This window comes from Falco biarmicus, chromosome 5 (genome assembly GCF_023638135.1).
Source record: "Falco biarmicus isolate bFalBia1 chromosome 5, bFalBia1.pri, whole genome shotgun sequence".
Taxonomy (NCBI): Eukaryota; Metazoa; Chordata; class Aves; order Falconiformes; family Falconidae; genus Falco; species Falco biarmicus.
Window position 1 is genome coordinate 71,969,232 of NC_079292.1, and position 26,383 is coordinate 71,995,614.

The 26,383-nt window shown below is 37.5% G+C and overlaps 1 protein-coding gene across 1 annotated transcript in view; it reads left to right on the plus strand.

Annotated features, from left to right (window-relative positions):
- PIK3C2G (phosphatidylinositol-4-phosphate 3-kinase catalytic subunit type 2 gamma) overlaps positions 1–26,383 on the plus strand; it is a 208,276-nt gene that overhangs the window by 137,389 nt on the left and 44,504 nt on the right. Inside the window, exons 25-26 of the mRNA XM_056342037.1 lie at positions 13,834–13,990; positions 18,569–18,678. Of these exons, the coding sequence (XP_056198012.1) occupies positions 13,834–13,990; positions 18,569–18,678 (267 nt within the window). The remainder of the gene's footprint in view (positions 1–13,833; positions 13,991–18,568; positions 18,679–26,383) is intronic.

Sequence of the window (26,383 nt, forward strand, 5' to 3'; positions counted from 1 at the left end):
TGATAATTTCCAGAACTAGTCCAAGAATTAAGTTTGAGCTAATTGTTCCTTTCTTTTTCTTTTTTTTTTTTTTCTCTTTTTCTTTTTTTAGCTGGCCCTTGACAATTCTAGACTATCACAGTGTGTTAGACAGAAATAACAGCATGGGAGTATTGATATGAGGGAAGCTGATAGGGATAATAAGTACTTCTAAGCCAGGCAGTCAAAAGATTTAGTTGCAGTGCTCAGAATTATCGTCAATCATTCAAGATATGCTCCCTTAATCCTACTTATTTGCTGTGGAAAGAATAAAGCAGAACAGAGTAATAAAAAAAGATACTCATGCGCACTCTGTGTCAAGAGTTGCATCTCTCATTCCAGCAAACCTTCTTTTGGAGCCTAACAGGAATTTCCTCAAGCAGCAATTTTACATGAGCAAAGAATTATCTTGTTAGAGTGAACATTAAGATGAAGCAAATATAGAGGGGGACACAACAACCAAATTTTAACAGAAATCATGTCATAGCAATAATAAAAATGGATGTTAATTTTACTGTTTTACAGCTCAGTCATACTACATGTTCTTATTAAGTCTATAAAAATGACTTTAAACACAGTCACTTCCGTAAGCAGCAACCATTTTTTCCTGTTTCTCCTTGCAGTATATTGCTTTTAAACTATGGGATGAAAGAATACAGTTTAGGACCTCCGTTCCTGGAGTGCACTTACGGTTCCTTAGTAAAACTAGGACTCACACTTAACAGCACATTATGAACATCATGGGATAATGGTAGTTTTTCTCATACCTACATGCAACTGAACTACAGGTCATGTAGTCATTAATGTGTAGTCATGTAGAGCTGTGTGCACCTTCATGAAATGCAGCATATTATTTATAACACAGGAACACAGGGATGTCAATTTCTATATCCCATAAATGTCAAGCTCTCTCAAAATTTGAAACCCTCAGTGCTATTTGTATCTGCTCATTCTCACAAGGTTATTCTGAGATAGGTTTAGCCTCTGGTTTCTTAAACAGCTTTTTAGATTAGATTTTTATTTGAGTTCTTATTAAATTTTTATTTGCATTTTTTCACCCCCCAAAATACCATGCCCTTAAAATAATATTGATGAAACAGCAGCATAATGCTTTCACATCTTTAGAATTATTAGTGCTGACCCTTGGGCGTTTGTACAGTTGATACTATATGTATACTTATGAAGTTCTATAGGTGACTTTAGAGAATGAAAAACATCCAATACAAATCCCTATACATGCAACTGGTCTTTACACACATCACACAAACTTTGTGGGATTTTTTGTAAAATGAAATCTATGTAAATGAGTGAAGGCTTATAGAAAAGGAGTCTCTGTCTGAACTGTTTAAAATGGTCTTTCCTTTCAGAATTTAGTAAGCTGCTTGCCACAGCTGTCCATTTTCTGTTCTTAGGGAGCACTTTTTGCGCTTACCAAACTCTTACTCCTCATAAAGCTTCATGAGGATGACTTCTCTGCAGTATTCTGCATATGGAGCAATTCTTCTGATGTAAGTAAAGTGAAAGGCATACATGGCAGCTTTGAGAATTGCACGCTGTCATGCATGGGCAGCAGTTCTTTCTATCAAATCCAATATGAGTCTTCAGAGAACACTCTGAAGCTGATCTGATTCATGCAGTCATGCTCACTTTTGCATTCACAATTGTATAACACCCCAACAAGGGATTAGTTAACTTTTCTAATTCCTGTCCTCATCTTTAAATAATGTTCAATAAATCTGCTCAGTTTTGAGTCCGAGACACAAGCCACTAGCTCAGCTCTTACTGGTTTAAGAGGGAAGAGGAATGGGGAACTTTTTGTCTTTTCCAGTTGCATGTACCTTCACAGTTCAGCAAATATGTTAAACAGTACTAATAACCAGCTTGATTTGTGTCTAGGAACTAATCTTTATGAAGAATTGTTGGAGGGAGACATATGATGTATCTTACCAATAACATAATGACAGAGCTTGGCAGCAGAATTATTTACAAAGTCCCACAGGGAACTTTCCTACTGAACCATGAGATTTCTTTTTTTATTATTATTTTTTTATTTTTTTTATGATGCTCAAAGATGTATTTTGTACTAATAAAATATTTTTTTTCATTCTCTAATCCAGCCACCATATTTGACCCTACATTCCCCTAAAGCAGTGAATTCTGCAATTATATTTCAAACTGCATGAAGAAGCATTTCTTGTTTAATTTCATATAACCATCCTATTCTTTATCTACTGAATATTCTGTGGCAATCAGCTGGAGACCCACTCCAGTTTAAATCGGTGCATTATTATCCAGATAATCAGACAGGACTAGGTCAGTCATCAAATGATATGAAAGAAGGTGTCTGACTCATGATTGTACCTGACATGCTTTCTTTGCTTTGGTTTTCTTTTCTGACCAGTTCCTTTTGAACATTTCTTCTTGGGTCAATTAAGGAATATGAGATTTATTTGAATCCGGTGCTAACTGAACTAATCCTAACTTCAGCAGTCTCATCCTTTGCACTACCAGTCACTTCCAGCACTGTTGTCTATATTTTTTTGGTCAACGATGTGTAGTCTGAAACCTGATGGCAAGATACGGAGTAGTCCAGCTCATGGCACACTGTAATTCACCTTATGATAACATAGGTGTCCATCTTTTATGTTAAATACCCAGTCATCCTGATTATTTCAAACACTTACTGGCCTTTCTTTTCCCTGATCTGAATCACAGAGAGCCTCTTGTCTCTTTGCCAAACTAATCCTGTGTTTTATCATGCTTTTCCCAGAAGTTAAATCTGCTAAGCTGGTTTTCTTCTACAAAGTTAATTACTAGAGGCAGCCTAACTATTCCATTGGGAAATTCCAGTTTTTTGAAGGAAGTTTCAAAAATATGGGAAAACTATGTTTCCCACATTTTCTTCATATGTCACTGTGTTCCTATACCAAAAAGCACTTAACAAGTTCTGAACATGTAGAAAAGTATACCTCTTCATGTTTTAAAAGTAGCACATTTCACTTTTTAGTGTTAGTAACCTAAAATGAGTGTTACTGTCTCACTGGAACTGTTCATTTGGGGAAAAAAAAAAAACAACCCAACAACATTAATTTCAGGTATTTCTTTCTAAACCGGAAAAGCTGGCATACAGACAGGGAAAAATAAGTTGTATCTGCATTCTTTGACTATAATGTATCTACATGTGTTCCATCTTTTTCCTGAAAATAGGAAAAAGTGGGGAATAAGAAAGATAGGAATTCGAGAATTTCCCATTTTAATTTTTTCTTTTTGCCCTTTTAAAATTTTATTTAAAATCTTTATCAAAGGAAGAGTCTAAAACTTGAAATTAAAAACTTAAAGTGTAATTACTTCTAATTTTCAAAATTTGTGCATGAAAACTGTTGGACTAAGTGTATTACCTGCTGAAATATTTCATTAGGAATTTTCAATATACCTATTTATTAATTAATTTTCTGCAGTTTAAATTTATTTTTTCTGACATGATTGCTCTGGAGTTATTCGTTTACGTGAACAGGTAACTCCTAATTCCTTGCCACAATCCACTTTCAGAACTTCCTGTATACCACCCTCCAAAAAATCTCTGATTGAATCCTGGAAAGATTTAATTTCATGATTTAAAGCATCTTAGTAGCCCTAATGTTCTTGAGAAGATTATACAGACGTTTAAAGATAGTCGTGCACGTAAGTCTTCGCATAAAGACTGAAAGGTGTAATATGCATGAAGACCTAAAAGTGAAAGTGTTACCTCCAAGGTGACAAGGGGTTTGAATTTTTGAGGCAACAGGTCCATCACTTCTGAAAGTGTCTCATATTGCCCTAAATTAAACACCGTAAGCCAAGTTGAGTCTAAGAACGTATGAGCATCACAAGTTGAGTTGTGAGCTTGAGGTGCACTTCTGTTATCTTTGCCTTGAGGAGTAGGTGTTTATTGTTGCAGTTTTGATGCTTTCTCTAATTACTGAGCATGGACAGTAGTTTGCCATTTATCATTGATTATTTATTTTCAGTACTAGCCTCTTGTGGAGGGCATTCAACTAAAGCTTTTTGGAAATCGGAGTAAATTATGTTCACTGTCCACTTTGGATCCTTACTTTTTTTGGTTATCCTTTTCAAAGTACCCAGACAGTTAAGAAAGGCAATGTTTTTCCCATACAGTGACTATATGGATTTGACCCCATCCAGTTTTGTTCATCCAAGTGCATTGTTCTACTGAACTGAGTTCCCTGGAATCCAGTTCTCATCTGGCACAACTCTCAGTAGCCTTCTTGGCTTTTCAAACATGGCATAAACTGCTTTCGTATCTTCAGGAACAGCTGCTTTTTTGAAGGAGTTATGTATTCATGTTAATCATCTGGGCTAGAGAAATTGTTTGATGCCTTCAGAGCCACCAGTAGAACTCCCACCACTTTGGGAGATTTACTGCACAGGAGTTATTTAAATGACTCCCTATCAACTTCCTGCTTCAGAGAATGCTTCCTGCCCTCTCCCCTTCCCTCCTTCTCTTTCTATTAGTCGCCCCATGACTTTTTGTAGAATGTGACTCTAGCAATAGGAAGTTTAGCAATAAAACAGAAATAAAAGGGGGAAAAGACATCGTGTTCACTGTCCATTTTGATTATAAGATTTCATTTGTTGTCCTTTTAAAAGTATAACTGTTTACAGACATATTTTTTTTATTTATATTTTTTTCCTGCTCCCATCAGAAACATTTTATTGTATCATCTCTTTCTCCAAAAGCTTTCTATACATACCTTTTTATGTTCAGGGGGAGCTGTTCTAACACACAGCCAAGTATACATCAAGCACTTTTAAATTAATCTCTGTTGCTTGTTCTTGGTATCTTTTCCTGCTTGTTCTGCACACTATGCCTTTATCCTTCATCCATAACTGGAAAGCAGACTGATATGTTTAATTCATGTGGGATTTCATCCCCTGCCCTAAGAATTTCTCTGCAGTACAATTTATTCATCATTGGTTTATTTCTCTATTTTGCCTGATGATATACAAATCTCCTGCAACTATTACTGTGGGTTTTTTTTTTCCAAATAGCCATCTCATACTGAAAAGATCTGTTAGCTGAATATTCAATAGGCAGGGGATATAACTTCACTCAGTCTGTTTATTTTAAGGCAACTTTTAGGTCTGAGTTTTAAAATCTTTTCACTGCTGAGGGTCAGTCAGAACACAAAAGCCAGTTGTCTGACATTTTCTGTTAACAAGAGGAATTGCTCTAATCTCCTTGTGAATTAACTCTCAAGTGGTTTATCAATAGGGTTAGTAATAAACTTGTAACAAACCTGGAAGATTTGGTAGTCTTTGAAAATGGTATAAAGCATCAGGAATGAAGTATTGAACGTGAAATATATAAAGGATTTAAATCCACCTTAACATTGTTATGCACTCTGATTGCTGGTGACTGAGTGCAGGCTGCTTTATATGTGTCTGTCTGAATAGGGGATCCTAACTCAGCTGAGAAGGTGCCTGAGCTGGACACAGCAGTGTTTTTTAACCACTCAATATGAGATACACATGGCTGCAAGAGGCCAATGTTTGAAACTGTTGAAGACATGTATGTTCTCAAAGCAGAGTACCTCTTTTTTCAGGGAGGACTTTTTTGGGACTCTTCCAAAATATACAGTCAGCTGACTGTACAAAATGGTGACATTTTGTGACATAAGTGAATGAATTCTGTGGTCAGTCTGCAGAATAACTAGTGAGTGCAACCAGAGTGAAAATCATCAAGAGATGCCTTGAACTAGTTTCTGCTTTCCCATCACAAGTCTTGCCAATTTTCCTGTTACAAGGTAAGGTTCCAAATGAATCCCTGTGGCCATACATGCTGCAAATACTAGATCTACACTAAGAACTGTAACCACGACTACCTTCTGCTTTCAACATCTGTGTTAGCGATAGTGTCACTTAGCATAGTAATACTATGTGACCAAATGTGATCAGATCTCCATGATTGACAAACTCACTGACCTCAGTTGGCCCATAATGAAAGGGATTTTAGATAAGTCACATTTTGCACTTTGTACAGACAAAGGGGCACAAATAAATAGTTACTACGGCTCACTTTACATAGGGAAACTAGATGTTCACAGAATGATGATGAATCAGAGCCCCTAACTTAGGTGAGGATTATAGCTTGTTTTCTACCGCATCCATTAAACATGATTAAATCTCGATGAAACTAATTCAATTGCCGACAAAACCCGATAAATCTTTCAGAATAGTCCAGTCCAATATGTGAAATATTTCTTTTACTACTGATCGAAATACAGGTATGTCCAACACATGGTTTTACTGGAAAGCTAACATTAAGGCTCTGATAGCAAGAAATAATGATAATAGCAAAGTTGATATACACATACACTAACTTAATGAATAAATAAGACCATAATGGTTTAAGAACTGTCCTTGGTCACCTAAGCAATTCAGGACATTCTTTCTAGCTTGATGTTTCTGCCTCTAAAGATAGATGTTAATATAAAAATAGTGTGCATGTTTTGATTGTCCACACCATGTAGTTTACCTAAGCCAGGGATGCTCAGGGCATTCAAGAATCTTACTGTGTAAGTATTAAGGGAATAAGGTCAACAGACCAGTTTACCGAGGGCTATGTTCAGCTGAATCTTAAAAACCACACAGGATAACCTCTCCAGGCAACCTGTTTCAATATTTAATTGTCCTCATAGTGGAGGGGTTTTTCTTACGACCACTCAGAATGTCATCTGTTTCAATTTTCTCTCTTATTCTTGCCTGGATTCATCTGTTTCATAATCTCCTATAGCTACTGGAAAACGGCTATTTTATCTTCTGAAAACCTTCTCATCTCCTGGGTAAACAAGCCCACTTTCCTCAGCCTCTCCTCATAGGCAAGTGCTCTAGCCCCCAAACACCTTGGTGGTCTTCTGTGGCCCTTCCTTCAGTGTAGTGACACGTTTCTTGTCTGGTCAGGGTATGGACTAACAAGTGCTAAATAAAGGGCATCTACTGCCTGCTCTCCCATGAATTTGGCCCAGGATGCTGTTAGTCATCGTCACTTGCAGGGCTCATATTTGGCCCACCACTGGCTCATGCTTAGTTCACTGCCCACCACCTGGGGGGCCTCGTCAGTGAAGACTGAGGCAAAGGTGTCAAGGAGCACAGCCTTGTCTGTGCTCCCATGTCACCAAATTACCAACCGGCATCAGGTACATATTTTCTTTATTAGTTCTTTTACTAAATGTTCACCACCAGTTTTAACTCCAGTTGAACTTTGGCATTCCTAACTCCGTTACTGCATACCCAGGCAGAGTTTGTGTACTTCTCTTTCGTAGCTAGTCCTTGCACTTCAAATATTTGTCCTTTTTGCCTTGAAGCTTAGTCACGAGTTCCCTGTTTGGGCAACTCTCCATCTGTCTGTAACTAGAAATAAAAGCTATTAAAAATACAATTGAGAGTAAATCCCTCAGGATAAATAAATTCTGGTTTTTTAGAAAGCTGTTCCAAATTTTCTAATTCACTTTTCTACTCTTTTTTATAGCATTGTAATTACTATTTGGCAATTGAGATTTAGACTGTCATTTTATTTAGATGTGGATGGATATGCATCATGTCTGGGTGATTTAAGGAATAGTCTCAGCAAGAGGCTGTTTACACTTATCAGGAGCAGACATGTACCTGTGGAAGTGTTAGCAAGGTTTCCTCACTACAAGAAATAGAAAAAGAAAAGTTTTCTAACCAAATCTGAACATAGATTTGCAATACAAGCCAGCGAAATTGCAAGTGTTAGCAACTGTCATTGAAGTCAAAGGGAAAACTGCCATCAAGACCAGCAAGTTAAGTATTTATACTTTATAGAAAGCTCAGAACTACTGCTCTATTATGTGGTCACTTAAAATATTTTTACATCATTTAGATTCTATGCTTTCAAATTCTATGCTTGGAGTAGAGAAGAGATTGTCATCTGCTATAACAGTGAACAGAAGATTAATAAGCACTGAAGAGCTCTCCTGGAGCGTTCACCTTTCTTGAGTGGTTATTTTTTCCAGGAGAGGATCATTTTGTGAAATAGAGGAGAAAGAACAGATACCATATAACTTGCTGTAAGTTAAAACAGCCTTACTAGAGCTCCTGTAACTTTCACAAATGACATTATCATTAAGTTAAGGAGGCACTGCCTAGATAAAACCATTCATTACAGCGCAGAACTGCTTTAACAACCATTCATGGAAAGTACCTCCCTGTCTTTCAGTACCAAGATGGAAGGGTACACCAAGTGGAATACCATAAGGTTTGTGATGTGACCGACACCTTTCAATATTTTCATTAGTAACCAGTATGATGGGATAGAGAATATATTTGTTCATTTTTTAGTAGAGGTCTATTGTAAGAGGGTTTGACTGTAATGAAAGTTGGGATTAGCAGTGACAGGTATTTTTTCAGAAAGGGATCTGAGAGTTATGCTACAGACAAGTTGAATATGAGTTTATGATAATGTATTGAATTCGAAAGCGTGAAATGTGAAGTAATCCTTTTTCTTCACATGAAAGTAGTAAAACTACAGCTGGAATATTTTAAAAAATTTACTTTTAGAATTATGTGGATAAGGAGTCCAGAGAAATTACATGGAGTCCAGAGAAAAGCAATTAAAATTATCAGACATCAGGAAAACAGGATATATGAAAAAAGGTTGAAACAATTGTCTACAGAAGATTGAAGAAATAATAAGTCTGCAGATACATTAGAGGCTTCTGTAAAGAAGATGGGATCTTCATGTTCCCTTAGGAAAGAACAAGAATTAATAGGACGAAAGCACAGCGAGGTTAGATTAGGCATCAAGGAAAAAAAAAAAAACCTCTGTGCGGGGAGATACTGGAACAGAAATTTGATAGGGAGGCTGGAGAAGAACTCTATCACTAAAAATCTCTGGGAACAGGCTAAATAAGCATCTCACAAGCATGTTTATGATTGATTTTGTCCTGGTAAGCAGGAAGATGGTGTATCTCTTGTGGTGCCCTTTGCAGACATATTGTTTTATGGCTTTTTATGTACTTGCTTGAGACAAATTGTATTGTGCAGTTGTTCACTGTTTCATTCTTTCATACATGAAAGGAATACACTTGCTCATGGTTTTTTTTTTGTCTGTGTCTATAAATTTATGTGATGATGTTGATTAGATATTTTCACTTGGCTTAGAGGAATAAGCATTCATGTTCATTTATTTTATGTCTGTGTTCTACAATAAGCTTTTGTCTTTTGCTGCAGAGCAGAGGATGTCAGCATTCAAACACTCCCTAAAAGCTTTTCCTATTTTACTGGATACATCTAAATTCCACATAGTCACGCTGAATACTATCGTCACTCTTGACTCTGCTGAAATGATTTTAAAGGAGTCAGGGAATATATGGTGACATACGCTGCTAAGCAGCTGATTTTTACCTTGCAAACAGTTCTGTATGGTTTGTCACGTGCTGTCCCCTATGTCCATATGACAACTTGGACTACAAATGTTTTGATCATATTGTATTACTGTGTGGACCTGAACTTTGCCATAACTACACTATTAGGAAGTTTAGATTGGATCAGAGTAAAAGTCATTTGTAGTTGATTATCTCATATGCTTTTCCTACTTAATATAAAAGGAAGTCAGTGTATCATTCTTAAATGTTCTGTACCGTGAGATTCATAGCATGAAAAACTAAAACTGTTGTTGACCTTACAAACTTTGTTAATTCATTTACAGCTAATGTTTCATAACAAATCCTGATGATCTTACTGGTTTTTTAGGAATGCAGCATATTTCTAGTCTACAGTGAAGTCCCAGAAGTTCCCATCACCCCAGCCCAAGTTTGTTTTTGCATGATGATCTCTTTAGTTTCTTGAGGTTTCCTTTCTTTCCTCCCTCTCATGACATATCGTCCAAACATCCTTAGTCTCCAGAGGAACTGCAAAACATATTCCCATGAAAATCTTAAACTCTGAAAGCACTACACAAGAAAAAAAGAATAAAACCACCAGAAAACTAGCCTTGCTTCTGACTGAATGACTTGAGTAAACACTTTGTCACAGTCATAGTAAAGTATAAGTCTTTAAGGTCCAGGACTGCAACCAGACTGTATTGATAGATGTATTGACTTTTTGACTGATTTCTATTACAAAACCAAAGGACTCATTAATTTCATCTAGGGGTTGGGGCGGGGCGGGGGGGGGGGGGGGGAAGAAAAAAGTGAGAGTGCTGTGATAAGATAACTTTTCTGAATTTGGGAGGCTTACTGGCTGTACATCTTCGGTCTTTCTTGAGCCACACCAGTTGTCTCAATTGGGCTTTTTTCCCCCAAGAAATTATTGTACTTGACATTACCACTATACTGTAGAGGTCATTCAAGAATGCTTCAATTCTGTATTTCTTTAGCACACCATAAAGGAGAAAAAAAGGCTTTTGGTCCTCTACAGAGATATTGTAAAAGACTTCTACTTGAAAATACTTCATCATACCAGTTTTGTTAAACTGATGCCAGTCATTTAATTGGTTTGATGGAGGCAGCAAGTTGTAATAGATACAGTTTTTAGCCAAGGGGCTTTTGTCCATCGGTTGTAACAGTCATCTGTCTTTGAACATTCTACACGTGTAAAGTATTACAGGGTTTAGCTGTGATCTTGAGGGTGGTTTTTTGGGGTAAGAAGTATTTCATATTTATATATTTTAGATAATTTCATGTGAGCAAGCTATGTTATAGATATATGTCCAAATCAGTAATGTCTTTCATAGTTATTATTACCAAGTCTTTGTATGCATTGCATACCTTCTGAATAAATGCCATCATGTCATACAATCTTAGCTTTGTGCCACAAGTTAGAGAGGGACTGTTTTAAATATAGAAGTACAGGCTGTGCACTGACGTGAGCTTTATTTGCACATGTGTTTGTGTGTGTATGTGTGATAATTTAGAATGCTCATGCAATATCAGGGTATGCAGGCCTGCATTGTTTATTTTCTTAGGTAGGCTAAAACAGCCTCTGTTGTTTGGTGATCTATATTTTCCCATGCATGATGGATGGTGACTTGGCTTGGCTGTTTGTAATTTTGATGGAGTACTTTTTACACTATCCCTTTCTATATTTTTATATTCTAAAGGAGTTTGTGAAAGCAGAAGGAACTTCTTGCATCTATACACAGACATCCAGCCCTGTCAATTGGTTTTTCAGAATCCTTTATGTACTCTTCAGTGAGTAAGCATCTCCTCCCCCTGAAACTTTGCTTTTTAATATTATCGTAATGGCTGTGTTGTTCCTTCTAGCAGGTCTTGTCTTCTTACTAAGTTGATTTTATGGTTTTGGTTTGTTGTTTTTTTTTTTAAATTTCAGTTGCAAAGTGTTCCCTTTATGAGCAACCAGCTCACCTAGACACATGCAGGAATGTAGCTTCAGCATCTGACTGATTGCAGGGGTCACTTCATGGGAGAGGCTTTGATATCACAAGACCTTGAGAAAAAACAGGGAAAGCAAATTTCTACATTGTATTTTGCAGGTTAACAATGGAGGATAGGTCTACCATCTCAGAAGAAAGAAATGATACTAAGAAAATTTAAGAACCTTGTAAAACTGCTTTAAAACATCTTGCAAGTAAACTTATAAATAATGTAGATAATAAAATATCAATTACATTTTCAAATGGATCCTTTAGCAACAGTAGTAAAAGAATTGACTAACATTGCATTCATTGCATTATGTGGAAATTGGCCCACAGCCCAACCCAACAATGTTAAACACCATGTTTCTTCCAGTAAAGTAATTTCTGATTGCAGTATCTGTTTTCAGCTCAAGTAGCTTTATGTGGGAGACTTGGACCAACTCAGAAGGAGCTATGTTTTCATTGTGCAATTGTGTCTCTTGATGCAAATGGGCATCAGAAATCAAATATTAATTTTGAACAAAATACATCATTTTTTTCACAGGAACCTTCACAGCAATAGTTTTGACTTGGAATATTTTAGCCCCAAACATAAGTGCAGATGAGAAACAGGTTTGGGTTTTATACATTCTCAAGATGTTAAAATGCTTTCAAATCAGGATTTAGATTGGACTTCTGTCCACAGAGAAGAGAAAATTTAATGTTGCTAATTTGCTGGATCTACCTCTCTTTCTGGTTGGTTTCAACAAATTGACTTCCATGACCCTAATTTTATAAATTTATTTAATAGTTAATGTCTATTTTAAATACCACCGCTAAACAAAAGATAAGCTAAAAGATGAATGAATGAATGAATGAAAGGCAGAAAGGAAAAAAGGAAGAAAGAAAAGAAGGTTCTGGGAAAATCTTGCTCTCTAAAATCCGTAATAGACACAGGTTTATAATTCTCTGAGAGCTACAGCACAAAACATACAATAATTATGTAATAGTCATACTGTAATGACTGTCACACTATGAACTTGCATAATACAGAAAAAACATGGAAGGAAAGGATTACTATTGTGGACCTTCATCATTCCTAGTACTACCTAGCTGAAATTAAATGTATATTTTTTAAAAAACAAGACAAACACCTTAATGGCCTGGGTGCTTTGAGATGAGTAACGCCCATGGGAGGTCTGTTTTTAAAGTTAGCTTCAATGTAAAACAGGAAGAATTTCCAAACATAAGAATGGGAAGGCTGCCTGAACATTTATGGTGACTAAGACTTCCAGCTGCAGCCTAGAATCTCACTGCAATTTGACCTTCTTTCTATGATAATACAAGACTGGTGTCTTTATGGGAAAATGAGGAAAACTCCTAAGGAAACTGTCTCATTTATGAATGAATCAGCAAGGAGAGTGGGTTTAGACTCAAGCCCATATTTGTGGCTTTAGCAAGAAAAAGATCTTCATTTTTTTTTTCTGCATTCAAGCTTCCCAAGAATATTTAGTTTATACAAGTTAATTTTGAATATAAAGGTTAACACACAGCATATATTTCCTTGGAATATAGCCCTCTAATCTGTTTACATGCATCTGTGTACACAGTTGTGAATAGTAAATCACTGCAGTAGTTTTGTCTCTGTGAAGATGGAGCATGCCAGGCCTTTCTGAAACTATCAAATTATAGGACTGTTAGAAGAAGCCTAGCTAATCTGTTTTCTTCTGCAATAGAATTCCATAGCCACCAACTCTGCTAGTAAGGAGAAAAAAAGTCAAGACATGCTGTCAGATTCTGCACCTCATTTACTGTAGTGTGAATACAGAGTAACTGTACATAAATGAAAATGTTTTTAGGTTTATTCTGCTGTAAGCTGGGCCAGAAACTTTCCTTCATAATGGTGTCTACTTAATGATTGCTTCATAAGTTGGTGGTTGCTGGTTTTGGTTTGTTTTTTGGTTTTTTTTTCTTGCTTTTGGATTGTCGAGTTGTAGGTTTCTTTCTTAAATTCACTTCTTGCCTAGTAGGGAGTTGATATTTATATCCCATCCTCTTAGAGAACAACTTTTAAACATTTCAGTAGGAGGAGATAACTTGTGTCCAGGTTCACTTTTGGGTTGGAGTAGAGAAATTAAAGCAATTAGAGTTTGGAAAGAAAAGCAAAAAGGAGCCAGAAGAAAACACGTAAGCTCCAAGTTTGTTCAGGTGTTGGATTTCTCACTATGGCACTCTTGCTGTGAAACCTGTCTCTGCCCCAATTAGTCAGTGACACCAGGCAGAGCAAGAGAGCTGTCCCCAATGAGGAAGGGAGAGATGAAGTAATGAGGAATGTAATACTGGAAAAACAAATGTGAAAAATGTGTTACAAATATTAACTGTCTTGCATGATTAGCTATTTTCGGTTAAATATCTCATGTAATTGTTCTCTTTTCCAGGGACCGAGCTCCCTTCATCTTCACATCAGAGATGGAGTATTTCATCACAGAAGGTGGAAAAAACCCACAGCGTTTTCAAGAGTTTGTGGAGCTTTGTTGTCGAGCTTACAATATAGTCAGGAAACACAGCCAGTTACTCTTGAACCTGCTGGAGATGGTAAGCAACTTGAGGAAGAAACCAAAAAGCCATTTCCTCTGGTGTCCTCTTCCCTTTTACCACTTCTCTGCTGCCTCCAATAGCGCTGTGATTTGAAGAGGTATCAGGGGCACTGCTGGAAATGTTCGTGCTGGCACTTCCTGTGCACAGAAACTGTCCAGTTGCAGTACTAATTTCTGAGAAAAGAAAAGCTAAGCTGCTTTTTGGGTTTTGGGTTTTTTTCCCCTTTTTTTTAATGCATTCTTTTTTACAAAATATCAGAAAACTGCAAAAGAAGCTGGGTATGTTTCACATTCAGGAATTTCACTCAGACCTTTTTCTAGGTCTTGAAGAAATCATTTACCAGTCCTGTTCATGTTTACAGCAAGGCAAAGTGAACTAAATATTTCACAGAGTGGGTGATATGAGGGTACCTAGCAGCACTGCAGCTAACAATGATGCCATTAGAATGTTTTTCTGCACATTTCCACACTCCCTTCTTAGGAATGAGAACACAGGAAAGAAAGAGCAATACCTACATTGACACTGGTTTAATAATCCTTTTGTACAGGATTTTAAGACTTCTAGGAGCTTTTATCCCTATTTCATTTAAGTATTTCTACTGATTTACGTGCTGTGGCAGATTCCATAACTGCTTTATGCCTCTATTTACTTGTGTGTGAAAGGTTAGTGATTTTCCCCTTTGCAGTAGAGTAAGAATATCAAATTAACTAATATTTACTAAGTTGCTTGGCTAAGATATTAATCCAAAAGTTATGTACACGGCCCCACACAAAACCTAGGTGACTGGCCTGTGCATGAAAAAATCTACACAACCTTCTAAAGGGGACCCGTGCTGAAGCTGAGGTACAGCAAAAAAGTTGCTCGGTAAACACTATTTTATCATCTCCGACTTCTGCAATGAGGAGGGGAGAAATGGCAAGGATTTGCTCATCTTGTTTCTTCTGTCTTGCCCATGGATTCTGATGCAGTGATTCAGTGAGTGATTTCCCAATACGGAGCAGGAAGGATTGTCCCAGATCTCAACCCTGGTTTTAAGTAGTCACAAATGTGTAGCAAAACTGCATTCCTGTCATAAAGCATAATTTTGCACTGAAAGCAGTGCAGAGTGCAGCTGTGGGATATATGAAGTTAAAGATCCTCCAGAAAACTCAAGAGCACTCCTACTCTCTCACACACAGCAATAATCCCTCCATTTCTGAACAGGTTGCCTAAAACTGCATACTGCAAATATAGCTACATCTTCTGCCCACCTCCTTGTCCCCAGTGCAGTTCCTTTTTCTGCAAGCAGCAGAGATAATGTTAGATTACTCTGGAATAATATATAGAGAGACTGTTAAGAAAATGTTCCTGGCAGGAGGTCTGAAATAACTAGCTACCTCTGCCTGTATATGGCTCAGGTTTTTCTATATTCAGGATATGCTGCATCTTTTGTTTCTGATGATCTTTAAGGAGAGGTAATAGTGCTGAACTAAAAGTCAACATGAAGATCTGTTTTAATATTTGTCAGTGGGCTGCAGTTTAGACAATTGTGTTGCATTTCATCATTGAAAAATAACTGGCAGCATACTCACACCCCATCAATGAGCACTTCATACCAAAGGAAATTAAACAAACCAGACAAGTTTGCTGAACGCCTTGTTTTTGCCAGTGATGTTTGGAAAGGTGAGTTTCGTTCTGTACTTGAAATGGGGTGTTGATCAGAAATTTTAAGTATCAAAGTGGTTTAGTTGCGTGGGTCATTTCTAGAAAAGTAGACAGACTGTGAAGTTCTGCTTTTCTTATTTCCATGCAGAATATCAGATACTGTCATGACGGGGCAAGATAAACTAAGCACTGCTTATTTGAATCACTGACAATCTAAGATTTCTCTCACTGTCTGGAAGTCTGCATCATTAATCTTTCCTTCCCCTCCCACATTCTATTTTTGGAGATGTTACAGTACAGTACTTCACAGGAGTGGTAAACTGTGCTCTGGACGGTCAGTAACTATTAGTGGTTTCTAGAAAACCATGATTATGAACTATTTGGGGGTTTTGGCCCAGTTTAGGAATTAAACCTTTTCCTTGGTAGTGAGCAGCCTGTTTCTAGAGCTGTAGAGACATTTGCTACAGGGAGTAAGAAATAATCCATGAAGTTTCCATCACTTTCAAAAGCAGAAACATCCATGGGAGACCCAAGAGTCTGCTGGCAGAGTTCAGCTGCATAAAAGCCGGTAGTTCATCAGCTTTGCTCTCATTAAAGATTTGATGTGAACTGTGATCAAGTGGGTGATCACAGGACACAAATACTTTTTGACTAGTTTAAAGAAATGCAAAATCCATTACTGTTATTAAGATTATTCAGGTAGAAAATTATTAAAAGGGGCTTAGAGGTGACATTAGACAGCAAATAATTGGCACACTTGCCTCTATTTTGACAAGAAACAGGCAGACCTAATAGTATAAAACAGGAGACAGTACCTAGACAGAGCAGATCTAAGACTCAAGAATGCTGTGTCCCCATACAAGTAATTTCACTGTTCTAAACTAAGAAACACCATATGGGAAAAGAGGATGAGGGAACACCCCCATTTTGGAGGTATTACACATGGAAAGTACGTGCCAGGACTATTCATTTTTCATGGGATGGTGGGCTGAGCATCACACACTAGCTCTGAATCCAGGCCCAAGGAGAGTGTAGGCAGCTCCACTCAGTGAGTCAGAAAGCCTGGAATAACTAAGTGTGGTAGGTCAAGACGTATGTGTGGCCAAACGAGGGGAACAATGCAGGCACTTAAACTTAGGCATCTAGTGACATTTGAGTTGCCCTAAGATACCTGTAGTTATTTTCTGAACAGTTGTTCCATGTCTTGTCTAATTAGCATCTAGTATCACTAGCCACAACATTCAGAAGCCTCCTCCATCAGGGGACTGGAAACATGAAAGATGTGCTATACAGAGCAAAAGGGATGAAACAGTATAATAAGCCTATAGGTCCCCCCTACAGCCAGCAAAGTACAGTGTAGGTACTGCCAACATAAAGACCTTTTTTGTTTTGTTTTGTTTCAGCAAATGGTTTTCTACCTTCTACAATGCAGAGAACCTTAAAGAAACCCTGTTTTTCAGTTGCACTACAGATCATTCAGATTATGTTTGTTTCTGGTATTGTTCCCTTTTCTAATGCAGGGCAAGAAGCTTAATTTGCCTATGCAACAACTTTTTTTTTTTTTTTTTTTTTTTTAAAGGGGACAGGAATTGTTATCATCTTTTATATCATCTCATATAAAAGGGTTGAAGGCATACAGATGAACAGCAATGTGTGTCCTTTAGTGCTGAATTTTGTTATTGTCCCTGCTATGAGCTCCCTTAAATGCACCTCATTGAGCTTTCTGCCGCTGCTCCTTGCTAGCCAAAACTCTGTGAGACAGCAATCTAACTGTTCAGTGGTAATACAGTTTGGGTCTGATATGAAGCAAGATTTCCCTCACAATTCCAAAAAGAAAATAAAACTGTTGAGAAGGTTTGAAGGAATAGAGACAATACTCCTCCAAATCTTTTCCCCTTGTTTTATTAGTCTCTCAGCAAAACCTTAAAACAAAAGCAGTGCTTCCTTTTTACTTTGCTGTTACTTGCAAAACTTAGTTGGTCTTTCTGTCGGAGCTAGACATAAATATCAATGAAGAACGCAGAGTAGTGACTGCAAATTCATATACAGAGCAATGTGAGGGAGTAATTTTTTCCCCATTACACACAAAGCAACACTCTCAACTGACTGTAACTGTTGAGAAAAGTCAGTACGTTTTGAAATGAGTAAAAATTATTTTTGTTGTTGACATTTTAAGATGCCTGGAGAGAGCTGTATGGGCAATTGGACACACTCAGTTGTCTACCTTACTTGTGTTGCTACTTTGCAAGGGGAATATTTGCATTATTTGTCTTTTGAACCTAACTTGGCCAACTAGAACATCTCCAACCCTCATCGATGGAGAATGATACCCTCCAGTATCAGTGCCCAAGTGGGCAGTTTTCAGTGCCCGACTCAGGGGTCCCACTAAGAATCGATGCCTAAAGGAACTTTTCTTCTGCATTGACTGTAAAGGAAGTGAATCTATGATCTCTTTGCAGGAGGAGTCCAGAGCAATAGTGGAGGAATCAGTATTTACAAATGAGGAGGTGATGTTGCACTAAATTGGATTAGGACTAGGATAATACAGTGAGCATAATAGAATGTGGTTACTATTGTTCAGGGAGCAGAATTTGGTTACCTTCGCTTTTATCACTGTTAGAAAGCTATGAAGGAAGCTTAGCAATATACACATTAAGATTACAATATCCAAAGAGAAAATACATAATTAAAATGGATTGGTGATTTTGACCCATGCCTCTTTCTGGTACCTCACTGGGAAGATTTACAATGCAATAGATTCACTTTAGTGTTCCAGGCATTACTCTGGCATCAAGAACCACTTTTCAGATCACAAAACTTTGTGTTTTACAAGACTTTGTAGTGTAAAACCTTTCTTTCCTCAGTTAGCTCTATTCCATTTAAATTTCTTTTCAATGGAACCATGGACTAATGATATTTCTTTACTTTAAGATGCTGCATGCAGGATTGCCTGAGCTAAACAGCATTCAGGATCTGAAGTATGTGTATGATAATCTCCGTCCTCAGGACTCAGACCTCCAGGCTACAAGCTACTTTACAAGGTAAAACCAGAATGTAATCCAGAAACTTTATCTCCTTCAGGCACAAAGCAAAATTGTCAAATTAAAAAAAAAAAACAACAACAAAAAACCCCAACCAAAACAGGACCAAACAACAAAACAAAAACCAAAAAAACAAAACAAAACAAAAAACACAAAAACAAACAAACAAAAAAAACCAACAAAAAAAAAACCCAAACCACCAGTTTTTTCTGTTACGTTAAGAGGTTGTGAACAGTGGAATTACACAAAAGGATAATCAGTATTCACATGTTTAATTTTTAAAAGGTCCATTCCTTATGCATGTTATAACCAATCTCCTCGGATTTCTGGAAGAAACACTTGTTCATTTGTGGTATGCTTGTAACAAGTCATTTACTCAGCACCAAGAGGTTTCTTCTGCTTTCATGGTGAAATCATTCTGGCTTATATCCAGTCAGCTTTCCTCTAGTTTTTTAAATGCAGCAGCTACATGCAACAGGATTCGAACTGCATAAAAAGGTTCAGCTTGTTAATGGACTGAGTGAGGACCTGGAATTCCTGAATTTACTTCCTTTTCTGTTCTTCTTTTTGCCTTCTGTGTTGCCTCAGGCAAGTTACTTTCCCTCTGCTAGCCATAGTTTCCCCATCTGCAAAATGGTACTGATCCTTCCTTTTAAGCGCTTAACAGACCTATCACTGAAAAACATTGTGTGTGAATATAGGTAGGATTAAATCTTGATTTTAGTTAGGATAATGAAATCTTTCATTTGCTTATGATAGTAACTGGGGATTATTGATGAGGAGCTGCAGATGACATGTATAAAAAGTTTGAAGACCTCTGTCTTGATCTTTCAGATCAAGATTCTGCATTACATATAATTCCAGCTGTTGATGAGATGTTGTCTAGATGAGGCCAGTGGAGACTTAATTTGGAAACTCACTTTCCCATTCTAGGCATAGTACGAGAAAAAATCTCCCTGTCAGACCCTATCCTGTGCAGCACTGTTGTTTCCCAAGGACAGTCTATGAATTCATGTACCCTGAACACCAAGTAAACACGCAAAGCAAGCCAGATTCTTCTAACCTCCTCCTCTGGTGCAAGTGCAGGGCACATACCCAGGTCATAGCACTGGCCTCTGAGTGAAGGGCTCCTTTCAAATTCAAAGCCCTAAAAGGACACTCCATAAGGCAGCACAGTTCTCTGCAGGGTGCAAACTGCCTTTAGGCAAGAGCAGTCCCCCTACCGTCAGTACAGCCGGAGGGCACATTGCAATGAACAAAGGTGGTGAAAGGTTGAACTGGAGCAGCTGAGCTAGTCTCATTACTATTACAGAAGGCAATATGAAGATTTGGGGCAATTTGAATCATGCTGTTTATATGTCTACTTTTCGTGTATTAGAATTGGAAACTGAGGCAGCAGATTCAGAGAAGGCTGGAACAGAGACCTAGAGCATTTAAGGAAGAGCCTTCTTTAAAGAGAAAGAGAGGAATTTCTTAAACAAAACTATGTTCCTATTACTTCACAGTATTTTTCTATTACTGCTCAGCCGAGCACTGAGTTCCTTCTCCTTTAACACTTGATTTTTCATATGCTTTCACTCTTGGCCATTAGCAAGATTGTTTTATTTAAAAATTAATGACAAAATCACATTTACCATCAACTTCTGTCTTATCCTTTCCTTTAAAATTTTACGTATTCCCAAATTACAGACTTTTATTTCCATTCAAATAGGAAACATGCCATTTCTACTAAACTCTAAAACTCTGGATTCTGTCAGATAATTTGGATGGTTGTGTTTGTCTCTCACGGGTAAAAAAAAACAGCCTTCATTTAATTAGTGAAAAAAGGCTAAGATATACATAACAAATACAATAATGTGAGTCTTCAAAGTGAAAATTGTGTTAGTGTCATACAAAGCTCAGAGCTAATGCCCAGGCTCTTATGGAGGTGGAAAGGGTCAGTATGCTTTTCAGTTCGGCAGGACTAAGGTTGTGGTTAGGGTTAATGTCACTGTCATCTTGCTTAGAAGACAAAGGATAAAGGCTGGGTTCCAGACAGAGCTGGGGCTCTACTCTCTTTCTTGTCGCTGAGCAAAGTGGTTGTGGTGAGGGCTGAGTGTTGAGGGTTAGGGTGGAAGGGAGTGAGGGACTTCAGAGTAAGAATTCACCTGCAGTCCTTCTCAGCCAAAGCATGTGAAAGAACAGCTGACATTAGGTAGATGTGGCTTAACACTGTTTTGGAAGTAAGAAAAGTTGGTACGCTTGATTGCCTGGTAGAGGTTTGTATTAGGGTTAGGAAATCCTGTTCAGCCCACAGAGACTACAGCTAGGACTCAGACGCCATCATGTCCTCCTTCCCTTTAGATTTCTTGTTAGGGTTGCCGTTAAGGAAATGAAGGTCTTCAGAGTGGAAATGCCATTCAAGTCTTGCTTACCAACAAAATTAGCATCACAGTTCAGATCTGTACACTGCTGTGGGCTCTGTTCTTATCTGAAGCTGTATTTTCTGCTAAAATGTTTTTTTGAACTTCAGAGCTGTTTTTCCAATTTCCTTCAAAATGCTGAAGTGTAAATTTGTTGTTATCCATAGACATCATTGCATCACACAGAAAGTCAAATATTACTAGAGTGCATTTTTTGTTTTTTTTTTTTAATACTCGTAGGTTATATTTATATTACATATGCTTATTTGCATGACGAAAGTCTCTGATCATTACCTATGAATTTCCATGAATCTAATTTCTCTTGGAGCTTTTTACTTACACCCCTGTATAAGCATTTTCCAACCTGCCCTCAGGAATGTTAATATACTGAGGTTTTTGTGAGCTTTGGATTACCTACATCATCTTTATTCCTGTCCTTCAAAAAAATTCTTCCCTACCTCCTTGTTATATACAATGTTCAGGTGATAAAAAATCCAGTTACACACTTCTCATGGTCACTCTGTAGCATACTCCTGTATCTAGTTTTCAAGCTGTCCTTAGAAAGCCAAGGAAATTGCAAGTTCTGAATATTAGCATAACTTCCAGTAGCTCTCAAATCCTTCGCAATTCATAGCTCTTTTTTCTCCGTAATTGCTTCCAAAAGCACTTTATTGTTTTTTAAAGAATTCTTTTCTAGACAAGGAGTGTGGTCATTGGAATGTTAAACACTGCCAACAGAAAGTTATTTTTTGTTCTAAGTACAAGGTAGTTATTGTAATGTTTCAGATTCAATCATATAATGCATCTGCTGAAAACCTCAATCTTCTGCTAGTGGAAACAGAACAGTATTTCTCTCTGTTTCTGCAGAAATAGGTTGCTTTTAGCAATTGTCTGAGTTTGGTTTGAGTAATAATAATGACATTGCCTCTACTGTTGTTTAAAAACAACACAAAATGATGAACGATGTCACAAATATTCCTGGCAAAACAATGTTGATTTGTTCTTTGCTGTCACCTTTTTAGCCAACAGAATAATGCTAGCAGAGTTTGGACAGTAATGTATTGACCCCTTTCAGGATCATAAAGTGTCCTGTGTTTTACCAAATTCCTTTGCTCTCATTCTTGATTTAAGACATGTTCAACAACCTGTGGTCTCATTTGTGTGCTGTATTCTTCTCACATTGGGTCAGCTCACTGTTAAGAGCTGATGGGCGGCAGTGTTAAGCCTCACAGTTTACAGCCTTCTGGAAGGTCGCACCCTCAGATCATGGATATACAATGCACCAATTGAGAGTTAAACAAGAGTTTCTGTGTTTCGTTGTCAGTTCTGTGCACCTAGTGCCAAATGAAACATTGTTGTCTCTCCAGCATCTGCCCTGAACTCAGTTTGATCCTTGAAACTCAATTTGATCCTTTCCCCTCCCTCCTTTCCTCTTCCCCTAACAACACAGATTTACCAGAAGCTGGAAACCCATCTTACCTCTGGATATAAATTTCCCATTTGGTTTTCTGCAGATGTCCTCAAATGTTCAGCATGGTGTGTCATGCTGCCTGACATTTTTAAAGGGCCTGCAAGGGGAGGTATATTTGAAATTATTTTTAAGGGATTAAAGTTAGCCTCATGCAATGAATGGAGTTCATTTCAACTGATTGCAGTATGCAATCTAACCCATTCATAGAAAACCGTGAACAGGAGATGCACAGTGGATCAGAAACACCATTGCATATCTTCAGCAGCCTAACTGACAGGGTGCCTCTTAGGTCAGCTGGCATCTTTACTTATTTATTAACAGAATCATTTGTTAGGTGCCTGGCCTGTCAATGCCTAGGTCAAGCATATCCACCCCCAACCAGCTGCAGAACTGAACAATTCACAGTAACTCCTTTCAAAACATGATGCTACTCTCTAACTGATCAGCTGATCCCTGTTTCTCAGGTGGCTGCATCTATTCCAGCAGAAATCTCTCAAACAGCTGAAACCCCAGTGAAAGAAGGTGACTTCTGAAAGGGCATAAACAAACCTACAGTGCTAAACTTTCTTTCAGCAGCATTCAAGCAATTTGTAAAGATTGTGGTATATGTGCATCGAAGGAACGGAAGTCGAACTTCATCCTTGAATTGATGCCGTGTGAGGCTTTCATACTGTTGTACAAACCCCACATGCCACCAGCTTGGGGTGAGGATTGCCCTCTGTCCTGGGAGAGGCGTATAGCAGGACTAGTAGGGAAACTAGGCTGGAAGATGCACTTCAGGAGAGTACCTGATGTGCTCAACCCATGGGATCAGAGTTAATCTGAAAGTAAACCTGGATTTTAAAGCCTAGCAAAATAAGGGGTAAAAAAGGATACGATTACTGTCCGTATATTATCACAGTGGGAAATAAGGTATTAAGCTGAGGGTTATCACTGATGTACACAAAAAGAATATCAACTGTCCATGAATAAATGTTGCTGAAAATTAGAAAAGGTCTGTCCCTGAAAACAGTACTGTTCTGGAAAATTCTGTTAAGAGCTGTTGGAGAGTTTTACTACTCAATTTGTTTTGAAATGGTAAATTCATGGATGGAGAAGTTAGGTATAAATGAAACATTATGTTCATTAATGTCTGAAAATCCCACGAAAATAAATTTTGCTCATTATACTCTAAATTATTTTCAGGCCTAGACGGAAATGAGAAGCAGGGTGTCATCAAGAATGATAAAGAAAATTATTCTGATATTTGGGGTGAATATTATATATACCGAGACTAAGATCTGGATAACTAGTCAGCAACAATGACTGTATGTGCTCTTAAAAGGCTCTGGAGAAAGGTTGGTAAATCCAAAAAATCTAAGCACCAGCCCTCAGAATACCTATCCCACACAAAATGTCTAGTTCTTAAAAATCAAGGCACCAACTATCACTAGTCACCCTTGAAAATGTTAGACAATCCTTTCATCCATCTCTGTTTACACAAGCAGCCAACCAGTCTGTGCATATTTCACCTGCTACCATAATTTGACAATTCTGTAGGAAGACTGTGAGCCAAATCTCAAATTCAAAGTCAGTCCAGCAGGTAGAAAGCAGAAAGTCATTACTTTTCAATAATCCTGGATATTTAACTCACTTTTCTGAGAAGTAGGTCAAACACCAAACTCTGTGGTAAACGGATCTTGTCATGTGGAAAAAAATATTTTTTCTGCCTGAAAACTGTGTTAGCAATATTGTGATCCACAATTAATGTTACTTTAGCTAATGATGTTTTCTTGTTTTCTTCTGATTAACCTGTGCTTTTGATGCCCTTCATATAGGTCACCTCAGTTTTCCCATCTATAGACCATTAGGAACTAAATCCCTGAGCAGCTAGGGCTACAGAAAAAAATAAGAAACTTTTTGTCATCTTGTGAGGGCAGAGCCAGCTTTAGGCACAAGCAAAGACGGTAATGGCCTAGGGAGCAAGAGGATCTCAGCAATGAGCACCCATGACCTTACCTACTTCTTTGCCTATGGCTAAACAATGTGGCTGCAGAGAAAAGAAGGTGTGTGGGGATCTCGGAGAGTTCAAGGGGAAAGTTCCAGCACTGATTCTTAGGATGAACTTTAAAAATGCTAGCAGAAGGGGGAACCAGATAACACAACGTGATAAAATGGTGAACTAAAGCATGCCAAAAATAAACTGCAAAAGGAAAAAAAAAAAATAAAAATAAAAGATAGACATATGGTTCTGATGTACACTGCTGCTCTATACATAGTTAGGAACCAGTTTTGGGGAGGCTGTGGGAATGAGGGCTTCCTTAAGCCAGTTTGTCCTTGACAGAAAGTGCAGAGAACTGTAACCAGAGTTGTTCTACCTTTCTGTGAAGGTGCACTGTGAGATGTCACGAGAATAGTGAAGAGGCCTTTTCAATTGTTTGTGGATAACATGACATGTTTTCCATTTTAACAGTGAGAACTGCATACAGATAAAACAGAATATCTGTTTTTACATTTACATGATTACATTTAACATAACTCACAGTGAAAATCTGCAACAATGACAACAAAAGTCTCTGTTTAGTTTTAAAGTATGTGATGAGCAATCTGGGTGTTAAAAATATTTTAGTCTTAATGAACCCATGAAAGGAATGCAGGTATTATGAGACTGGCTGTTCGGCATAGTGATAATGTCTGATTAACACTGGTTTATGGGCCTAGGCCTGCTTTAGGCAAATTAAAATGCACTGTACTTAGCTGCAAAGTTTACATGACTCTTCTAGTAATATCACAAATTCCCTAAGTGCTTTGCAATAATATGGCCCAGTTACAGATTCTATAACCTAAATCATGTCTCAGTGATTTAGAAAGTGTTTAAACTATGCATTAAATTAAATACAGAGGAGTTAAAAAGGGAAAGTTCACCACATGCAACCTAATTAATCAGCACCAAATTGATTTTGTACTAATAGTTTGAAATGAGATTTGTTTTCTTGTTTTCCATTTAAATGTTAATTTCTGTCATTTATTAAATACTCCGTATGTATCTGTTTCAGGAGAATGTAATTAATAATTAAGATAATTAACTGAATCAGTTCAGAGATACCTTTCCTTGTATTATATTAAGAAAAACATATAAATCTTTCCTCAGTTTAGTATGCCTAATTGCTGTATGATAAATTCACACAGTATTTTGAAAAAAATCTGGGGTTTGGGAGAAGGGCAAGCTGGGCAGCTATCAGCAGGTAGAATGTTCTTTTTGGTATGGTTGCACCTGTGAAGCTACAGAATTTAACCGGAACATCTCAGATCACAAAAATTAGGCTAATGCAATGAATTGAATTGATTTCAATTGATTGCAGTAAGCAATCCAACCCACTCACAGAAACCCATGAATAAGAATTTAATTTTAAAAGACAGGTGAAGCATTTGCTCAGCTTTGAACAGGGATGATGAAGGTGGTTAAGGGTATTGTCAGCCCTCATAAGCTAGTTAGATATGGTCTAAAACTGGGGAAAAAAAAGAAAACAGAAAAAAAAAAAAAAGAAAATGAACACTGACAATTTAGTAGAGGTTTGCTGCCATACGGCCTGAAACTAATGCATTGCTGTTCTATAACATCAAAATCTATCCAGAATATCATCAGAGAGCTGTAGTAATAAGCAGGGAAATTAAAAAAAAAAATATGGCATGACAAGTTATATAGATCTTAACCAGCAATTGAATTCAAGAAGGCAAATGTTTTCTAATGAGTACTGCATCTTACTCTTCAAAGACCAGTGATTATCTTGCAGTGTTATTTCTCAAGTCGAGTTCACTTTGATGTTAAAACATGTTTGCTGTACATATCTAC